At 43.8% G+C, this 9986-nt stretch overlaps 1 protein-coding gene across 2 annotated transcripts; it reads right to left on the reverse strand.

Annotated features, from left to right (window-relative positions):
- Positions 1–6783: 6783 nt before the first annotated feature.
- LOC308167103 (uncharacterized protein) lies at positions 6784–9140 on the reverse strand. Of its 2 annotated transcripts, XM_080541474.1 has the most exons (6): positions 8869–9128; positions 8176–8238; positions 7903–8007; positions 7717–7800; positions 7486–7548; positions 7075–7314 (listed from the first exon to the last, which is right to left on the reverse strand). In XM_080541474.1, exons 1-6 carry the CDS (start codon positions 9089–9091, stop codon positions 7142–7144), a joined length of 711 nt encoding a protein of 236 aa, XP_080397600.1. In that variant the 5' UTR covers positions 9092–9128; the 3' UTR covers positions 7075–7141. The 2 variants fall into 2 exon arrangements, with proteins under 2 accessions (XP_080397601.1, XP_080397600.1); XM_080541475.1 differs by lacking the exon at positions 8176–8238 and having other exon boundaries at positions 6784–7314; positions 8869–9140.
- Between the last annotated feature and the right edge of the window lie 846 nt (positions 9141–9986).

The following is a 9986-nucleotide window of genomic DNA, read 5'->3' on the forward strand; positions in this document are numbered from 1 at the left end:
AAGTTGGCAGGTGGATGGCTTGGATTTCCGGATGAGTTTAGATAAATCGGCAGCAGAGGGGAGATGGAAGCAGGAGAGAGGTACAGAGAGGGGGGGAAGGGGAGATAGGGGAGATGGACAACTGGACATAAGAGGGGTCAGTTGCTGGTGGATGTTGGCTATTTTTGAGTTGAAAAATGACATCAGGGAGTTACAGTGGTCAGTGGAGTAGAAGTGTGGGGGAAGGGAGTCGGGGGGGCGGAGTGAGTTGTTGACCACTGAGAACAGGGCCCTGGTGTTCCCAGCACCAGCAGTGATTTTGTCTGTAAGATATTGGGATTTGGCTGAGGAGAGGGCATCTTTGTAAAGGAGGATGTGGGCATGGTGCATCTGTTTGTGAACAGTGAGACCGGTTTTTCTTGAAAGCCGCTCCAGCTGACGTCCTTTGGCTTTCAGCAGACGTAGGTGAGGGGAAAACCAGGGGGCAGAATGGGGGAATGAGACAGTCCGGGTTTTGAGGGGCGCGAGTGAGTCCAGCAGAGTGTGGAGTCCATCATTGTAATGAGAGACGAGCTGATCAGGGGTGCATGGGGGGGTGATGATGGGGAAAGTGTCGATGCCTGTTATGAGATCTGCTAAATTAATATGTTTGATGTTGCGGAAGGACATAGTACGTGACTGTTTGGTTTTGGATAGAGACAAACTTAAGTTAAATGAAACAAGCATGTGGTCAGAGATGGGGAGGTCAACAGCAGAACAGTTGAGGGGAGTGACACCTGAGCAACAGACCAAGTCCAAAATATGACCTTTAGAATGGGTAGGGAAGTCAATATATTGTTGGAGACCAAAACTGTCCAGGCAAGAGATGAAGTCCTTAGTGAGAGCATGATTACTATTATCCATGTGAATATTTAAATCACCTAACAGAATTATGTTGGATGAGAGTGAACAGATGTGGGTGAGAAATGTGTTGAATTCATCAAAGAAATCCTTGTTTGGTTTGGGTGGGCGGTAGATATTAACTAAAACAGTTGGGGTAGGTCCCAGATGGCAGCATGCCCATTGTCTCTGTACAATGTTTGTTAGTAATTAATAGTTTTTAGTGGATTTTAGAACTTTTAGCACCCCTTTATAGTAACTACGAGTTTTATTTGGTGTAGTAATAGTTTTTTACATTTTAAAACGGGAAGAAGCTTATTCCCGACGAGAAACTACGCGATCACAGACATGAGCGGTCGTATCTCTCAACGCCCGTCCTGCTGCAACAATGCAACAGCAAGGATTATTCCGCACTTTCTCCTGTTCCTTCTGTGGATTACGGACTTATACATTAAATCACCACAGAACTTACATCTTATGGAGAAGGAGACAAACTTTATTGGAAAAAATGAGACCCATAGCGACTTTTATCTCCACGCCACAATGAAGTATTTAAACTTCGGAACGGCAGCAATTCACACAACATTGACTGCTGACTCGACGCGGAAGAACAAGCCCCCGGCAGGTAGAATGGACCGAAGGACCATGATCTTTCTCTATCTACTTCTCTCGGGAGACATTCAGCTGAATCCCGGACCAGTCTCAACCAGGCAGGCTACACTTTTTAGCCGTTCCCAGGCAAATGGTACTAGCGAAGCCATTGACGGCATTGTCGAAAAACCGGTCAAACCGGTCCAACCGGCATCTGCAGCGGACTTCCTGGATTCACCCGGAGACTCTCTAACGAAACCGCTGAACAATGGACGACCCCCCCCATCCCCCAATCCTCAACGTGAAGATGACCAGAATGGTGGAGACTATTTCCAAGTCAAGGACATAAACTCTCTTTTTGGACACAGCAGTAAGGGCCTGCATATTGTTCACCTTAATGTGAACAGTCTTGTGCCTAAACTGGACCAAATCAGAGAAATGTTCCATGACAGCAAGGTTCACATTTTGAGCTTCTCTGAGACCAAGTTTGATGAATCAATAAAAGACCCAGAGATTGAAATAGTTAACTACACAGTCATCAGAAACGACAGGAACAGGTATGGGGGTGGTGTCTGCATGTACATTCACAACGATATTATCTTTAACACCCGGTGTGACCTGAATCGTGACAAATTAGAATCTGTTTGGGTTGAAATTATCTTTAACAAAGCAAAACCGGTGCTGGTTGGTACTATCTACAGACCTCCCGATCAGAATGATTTCTATGATATTCTTGAGGGGTGCTTGGATGACGCTGACTGTGTGGAAAAGATTCTTATTGGGGATTTGAACACGGACATGCTCAGAAATGAAGCATCCGTTTTCAAATCCTTCACTAGGTTTTCTGAATTGCACGGTCTCCGTCAACAAATTACCAAACCCACTAGGGTGTGTATTTCTACTCAAACTACCATAGATCTCATTCTAACATCGGATGAGTCCAAAATCTCCAAGAGTGGGGTTATTGTATGTGGGCTAAGTGATCATTACATGATCTTTTGCACTCGTAAAAAACATAAACCCAAGGCTGGCGGTCATAAAACTGTAACCACTAGATCCCTTAAATCCTATTCTAGTGAGGCCTTAAACCATAAACTGGAGAAACAAGACTGGTTAGATGAACTAAAATGCACACAGGTTGAAGAGGCATGGCTAGGTTTCAAAACCAAATTCCTAAATATTATTGACAGTATAGCCCCCATGGGAACCACCAGGGTTAAAGCCCGATCGGAACCATGGATGAATTCGGACATTCTAAATGCTATGAAAGTCAGAGACCTAAAATGCTCTGAAGTTCAAAAATGCAAATCAAAATTAGTGAAACACTTAAACGAAGATCACAAAACCCACTTTGAGAAAATTAAAAAACAATGCAACAAACTATGCAATCAGGTAATCACCATGACCAAATCTGCTAAGAAAGAATACCTCGATAACAAAATCGAAGAAAACTTAAACAAACCACGTGACCTTTGGAAGCTACTTAATAGCCAACTAGGTTGCAGTCAAAAACTCAAAACCAGGTCTACAAACATCAGCATAAAATCTGGAGATTCTCTCCTTACAGACAAGCTGGATGTGGCTAAGTGCTTAAACACTTTCTTTACAACCATAGCCACTAAATTAGTTAACAATCTACCACCCCACTCAGGGCGTTATGGTGTAGAGCACATCCGTGCGTTCTACAATAAACTGGGTGTACGCAAAGATGATTTTAAACTCTCCATGGTGTCAAACGATGAGGTGTTTAAAAAGCTGGGCGCTCTACACTCAGAAAAGGCCACGGGCCATGACAATATTCCAGCCAGATTTCTAAAAGACTCAGCTGCCTCCATTACCCCAATCATCACCCACATAATAAACCTCTCCATCAAACAGGGACACGTCCCCCTTGACTTTAAAATAGCAAGGGTAACCCCACTGTATAAAAAAGGAAGCAAATTAGACCCAGGCAACTACCGACCTGTTTCTATTCTTAATTCCATCTCGAAACTTATGGAAAAAATAGTTTATGAACAGGTTGATAGGTACCTTACCGAAAAAAATCTGATGTATGAATTTCAATCAGGATTCAGAACATCCCATTCCACTGACACATGCCTTCTCTATTTGAACGACCACATCAACCATGAGGTGGACTCGGGCAAGTACTGCGGCATGGTCATGCTGGACCTCCAGAAGGCCTTCGACACAGTAGATCACCACATACTGTTAGATAAACTGAAAGCAATTGGGTTCGATAGAACATCGGTGGGCTGGATGCAATCCTACTTAGAGGGGAGGGAACAGGTGGTTAGTGTGAACGGAACACTGTCCCCCCCCCTCCCAGTGACCTGCGGCGTTCCACAAGGAAGCATATTGGGACCTCTACTGTTCCTAATATATGTGAATGACATGTCATCAGCATGTGATTGCAATTTGTTCCTGTTCGCGGATGACTCGGCTCTGCTGGTCTCTGACAGGGACATATTGCAGGTGGAAAAAGCGCTAAGCACTGAACTGAGTAGAATCTGCATCTGGCTAGCTGACAATAAACTATCAATACACCTAGGTAAAACTGAAACCATCCTATACGGATCCCCATCTAAACTCAGAAAGGCTGAAAATTTTAAAATAAAAGTGGGTAACATTAATATTACAAGAAAAGAGGATATTACATACCTGGGCTCCATCTTAGAGGCAAATCTTTCCGGAGATAAAATGGCAGCAAAAGTAATCAAAAAAGTGAACCATAGAACTAGATTCTTGTACAGGATATCCTCACTTGTCAGTAAAAACACACTGAGGACCCTATCAGGAGCTCTCATTCAATGTCACTTCGACTATGCCGTAACATCATGGTACTATAGAACCACAAAGGCCCATAAAACAAGACTCCAGACAGCCCAAAATAAACTGGTTAGGCTTCTGCTAGGCCTCAACCCTAGGACACATCTAACCGCTGCTCATTTTTTGAGCCTTGATTGGCTACGAGTAGTTGACAGAGTGCAGCAGCTTGCACTGGGTCTGGTCTTCAAGATACGCTACACCACAAAGACACCCAAGTACCTGTCAACATACTTCCAAAAAGTGAACAACGTCCACACATACAACACCAGAGGAAGCTCCACGAACCACGTTCAACCGCGTTGCACCACAAACAAGGGGTTAAACTCGTTTGCAAACTATGCAGTAAAAATGTGGAACGCCCTTCCTATAATCTTAAAGGAGTGCAAAACACTGACCACCTTCAAAACCACTCTCAAAAAACATTTACAGGAGGCTGCAATCCGTAACTGGACCCTCTAAATCAAAAATCAGATTAAAAGACCCGAACTACCCACTGTACATACTTTGTGTTTTGTCCCCCGCCCCCACCTGTGGTGTATGTCCCCACCTGTCCTACCCGCTGTACATACCTGATGTTTTGTTGTATTGTATATCTAGTATTGTTCTTCCCATGATGGATGTATTTTTATCTTGTAGATAGTAATAGTTATTTGTCTGTATTATCGTGTAGATAGTACTAGTTGTTTTTTTTCCCCTGTCTGTCTTACATGTAACGATGAATTGAAAATCAAGGACCCCAATTGAAATAAGCCAGTGGCTTTCTTGGGTTTTTATCCTTTTAGTTGACCTTGTATGTAATATGTACTTTCATGTACCTACTTCTGCAAATCTTCTAATAAAGTTTTCAATCAATCAATCAATACCAATGGTATCACATTGCTCAAGCCAACCAACGACTTCTAGCCAATCGGAGGCAGAGCAGTGGGGCGGGCCTTAAGAAGTTTGAATGAGTGTAATGTGAGCTTGGAGAGACGTTCGCTTTTAGCAGCCCGCTATCTCGCTAACTTTAGTAAGAGTCTATTAAAATGGAAGCCACGTTTCTTAAACCTTGCTCATACAACAACCTTGCCGGGAGCGACGGCTACAGGTACCACTTCATCTTCAATGACCGACCGTGTTTGCGAGCAAAAGATCTGAGTGTGCGCGTTTATGGCTGAACATGATCTGTCTTTCACAATGGCTCAGCCACTGGTCGATTTGTGCAAGAAGCTATCAGAAGACAAAAATGCACTGACAAAGCTGTCCGTTTCCAATCAGCACGCCAGCTATTTAAACACACATGGCCTTTGTCCCGGAATTGAAAAAACGGCTGTGTGAAAAGCTTTAAAAAAGCAACGTTTTCAATGAATATCGACGAAGCTACTAATCTTAACATGGACAAAATCCTCAATGTCCTTGTTCGATTTTTTGATGATGATCTGGCCAAAGTAACAACACAACACCTAGTCAGCAGGAAAGTAAACATCGCCAACTCGTCAGCCCTCATGCATGACTGGTCACTAGTCATCAGTATTCTACTTGATGTAGATCTATTGATCTATTGATCTATTGTTATAGTGATAGTGGCTTAATAAGTGATGCAATCAGTTTGGCCTTAAGTGATTTAATCAGTTTGTTCTTTTAAAGACATCAAAATATATTATTTTATTTTGTATTGAGTATAAAACAGTATTAATGCATTTTAACATTGAGACATATTTTGTATTGACTATAAAATAGTATTAATGCATTTAAACATTGAGACAAGAAGCTGTCTTCTGTACCCGCTCTCCCAATATCTCACACATATAACGTATAGGGTGTTCACACATATAACGTATAGGGTGTTCACACATATAACGTATAGGGTGTTCACACATAGTGTTTAGCTCATCACATAGAGAATTGTATGAGAAAAACAATGGTTCTAACCCCATGGTTCTATCATGTATGGTTCTACCCCCATGGTTCTATCATGTATGGTTCTATCATGTGTGGTTCTAACCCCATGGTTCTATCATGTATGGTTCTAACCCCATGGTTCTATCATGTATGGTTCAACAGTTATCAAGGTTTACCTCTTTACATACACATGCCAGTTACTGGAATTAATCTCAACAGACCTAACAAGTGGTCACTGCTATGCAGAAATGGAACGCAAAATTTGAAAATTCAACTTTATCTTTTAAACTATTCATTTTTATTACACAAACCTATATATCATTCTTTTCAGAATTGTAAGACCAATTTTAATAGCAAATAGGAAAATTGATCACGCAATTCATAGTGAGCCTGCTGACGTTACAAGTTAGCCAGACCATTCACACACACAGCGTCTAGCGGGCGAGAGTAGACGGGGCTCCGCTAGGAGTTACAACCGGTGCTTGAGGAGGAGACATTTTATAATCAAAATCCGCAGAATACAAGCCAAACATGTATCTATATGTATTTTTAGATAGAAAACAAGTTGAATTTAATAGAAAACCTAGCCCACAGACGATCAGATTTCAATGAAGATGCGTATCCTTCAAGTGTCTCCTTAAAATCGCCACAGGAAAAAACCCTCTGATGTGAGGAGAAGTGGGGGTAGACTGATATGAAGTCAAGATGCCTTACATACAGGTGACATGTCCATTAAATGGATTACTATTGGTACAATGGCATGAAAGAGAGCTTGTAAATAGTGTAAAACCACCGAAGATCAGGATTAGAACCCTGGCAAAACCCTGTTTACACACGTCCTCTGACCAGGGGCTGGACACCCGATAATGTGGGACTTTATTGTCTCCATCTGCCATAATTGTTGTCGTAATGTTGTCGTACTGTTTCCAACAGGGTAACCTTTGTATATCATTTTAGGATTCACTAGTTTTTAATTAATTAATTAATTAATTCCCTCATCCATATGTGTGTATTGGTGTGTGTCAGCAGTACCTGTGGTTGGGCTGTAGGCCTGGCCGATGTTGGTGATGATGTTTTTGTAGACCACAGTGGTCGTAACAAAGACAGGTTCCATCGGAGCACCTAACCCAGCAGAGAACGCCACCTTCGGTCTCTCTGTGAACACAAGGGAATAACACATGCATATCTCCTTTAAAGCAGCGTACCATCTTACAGGGCCAAACTGTTCATTGTGATGATATTGTTTAAAAAGATATACTACTTTACATGAACCTCATTGCCAAGGGAAACATCACATGATTTTAATAAAGTCAGTGTTTGTCTCACCTGCATTCACTCTCTTCAGCACCTCCACCTGACCCTCGCTGGCCGTCACTCTGGCTGTCAACGCTGCAAAAGAACAAAATCACTGTTCATGAATTCCACACAGAAATGTGTATGTGAGGGAGACACAAACTGTCTTTAAAACAAAACAATTAATGAACCACGTTGTAAAATCCTCTAAAACCATACATGTAGGTTATCATCTGGTTAATATGGCTAATATCTGTATATTACTTGTATTCTCTGTCTTCAGCTCCTCCATCTGACCCTCGCTGGCCTCCACTCTGGTCCCCAGGACTGACAGCTGTGCTGCTTGGGCTGGAGTTACAAACAGCAGTACTGACTGTACCGTAGCTTTTCACTGAAGGTTCATGTTAAAACAATCTTTTACAAACATATTCCTCTCTACGTTATACATGCCTGCATTCTCTGTCTTCATCTCCTTCATGTCGTCTCTCAGTTCAGTCACCTGACCCTCGCTGGCTGTCACTCTGGCCCCCATGGCTGACAGCGCTGCTACTTGGTCTGGAATGAAAGGAAACATACAGTACCAGTCAAAAGTTTGGGCACTTTCCCATTCAGTTGCTGTTATTACAATAATATTCATGATTCATGAATCACACACACAGGCACACACACACACACACACACACACCTACATTGCACACACACTGCAATACTGTAAGAACATACCTGCATTCTGTCTCTGCAGTTCCGTCACTCTGGCCCCCATGGCTGACAGCTCTGCTGCTTGAGCTGAATTAAAGGAAACATAATTGCAATCATACACTAAGCATGGGAGTGACGCACTCATGTATACACACACAAACACAGACACACACACACACACACAGACACACACAGACACGCACACGCACACAGACAGACACGCACACACACAGACACGCACACGCACACAGACAGAGGGGTGTGTGATGTGTTGTTGTTGTGACATGTGCAGACGTGTGTGTAAGCACTACTAAGTGGCGGAGTGCTAAACATATCACACACACATATCACACACACACACACATATCACACACACACACACATATCACACACACACACACACACACATATCACACACACACACACACATATCACACACACATATCACACACACACACACACACATATCACACACACATATCACACACGCACACACACACACACATATCACACACACACACACACACACACACACAGACACATCACACACACAGACACACAGACATACACAAACACACAAACACACACACACAGACACACACAAACACACACACACAGACACACACAAACACACACACACAGACACACACACAGACACACACACATCACACACATCACACACACACACACACACACACACGCACACACACGCATTACCTGCATTCTCTTTCTTCAGTTGGTCCACCTGACTCTCGCTGGTGTTCACTCTGGTCTCCATATCCACTACGATGTCTCTCAATTTCCTTAACTCAGACCAGAGGTCAGGACCGTGACCCAGTTGAGGGTCTTTCTCTGTGACCCCCCCACCCTCTCCCTGAGCCTCTGACCCAGACAGACAGAACAGCACCAGCACCACCAGCAGAGCTACAGCACGCCTCATTCTGGAACCACGTCTCTTCAGAATGTCACGGAAATCTAAGTTCACTAACTGGTCCTTGGTGAGACCAACACGGCAGAGAAGTACTGACTCTGTCTTAGAAACGTCCTTTTATTGACAAACTATTGATTCAAACATCTATCAATCATCAACCTTCTGTGACCTTGGTCGTGTTATTCAGTATAAACGTCCTTTTATCGACATGTTTTGACAGTGAGTCAATTGTGGACTTTTTGGATACTGGTATCAGACATTGCAAACATGTGGGATCAGTGACCAAGAGATCACCAAGTCAAATGTCAATCTAGGAAAGCAAACGTCTGTCAGGATCAGACCAATGAGACTCAGAGGAGTTGTTGGTACAACACTTAGATGAGGAGGAATGGTCTGCTCTTCAGATGGGACATGTTTCTCTCTGAGAGAGAGAGCGAGAGAGAGAGAGGGAGGGCAGGGAGAGAGAGAGAGAGAGGGAGGGCAGGGAGAGAGAGAGACTGAGAGAGAGAGGGGGAGGGCAGGGAGAAAGAGAGAGAGAGAGAGAGGGAGGGCAGGGAGAGAGAGAGAGAGAGGGAGGGGGAGGGCAGGGAGAAAGAGAGAGAGAGGGAGGGCAGGGAGAAAGAGAGAGAGAGAGAGGGGGAGGGAGAGAGAGAGAGAGAGAGAGGGGGAGGGCAGGGAGAAAGAGAGAGAGAGGGAGGGCAGGGAGAAAGAGAGAGAGAGGGAGGGCAGGGAGAGAGAGAGAGGGGGGAGGGCAGGGAGAAAGAGAGAGAGAGAGGGAGGGCAGGGAGAGAGAGAGAGAGAAAGGGAGAGGGAGGGCAGGGAGAGAGAGAGAGAGAAAGGGAGAGGGAGGGCAGGGAGAGAGAGAGAGAGAAAGGGAGAGGGCAGGGAGAAAGAGAGAGAGAGA

The sequence above is a fragment of the Nansenia antarctica genome (genome assembly GCF_963989245.1).
Source record: "Nansenia antarctica genome assembly, chromosome: 11".
Classification (NCBI taxonomy): domain Eukaryota; kingdom Metazoa; phylum Chordata; class Actinopteri; order Argentiniformes; family Microstomatidae; genus Nansenia; species Nansenia antarctica.

Coding starts and splice junctions, on each gene's coding strand:
- LOC308167103 (XM_080541474.1), bottom strand. CDS start 9,091: ATGAGGCGTGCTGTAGCTCTGCTGGTGGTGCTGGTGCTGTTCTGTCTG. Junction 8,239..8,868: donor ACTGAAGAAAGAGAATGCAG/GTAATGCGTGTG, acceptor CCTTTAATTCAG/CTCAAGCAGCAGAGCTGTCA. Junction 7,315..7,485: donor GCTGAAGAGAGTGAATGCAG/GTGAGACAAACA, acceptor TTGTGTTCACAG/AGAGACCGAAGGTGGCGTTC.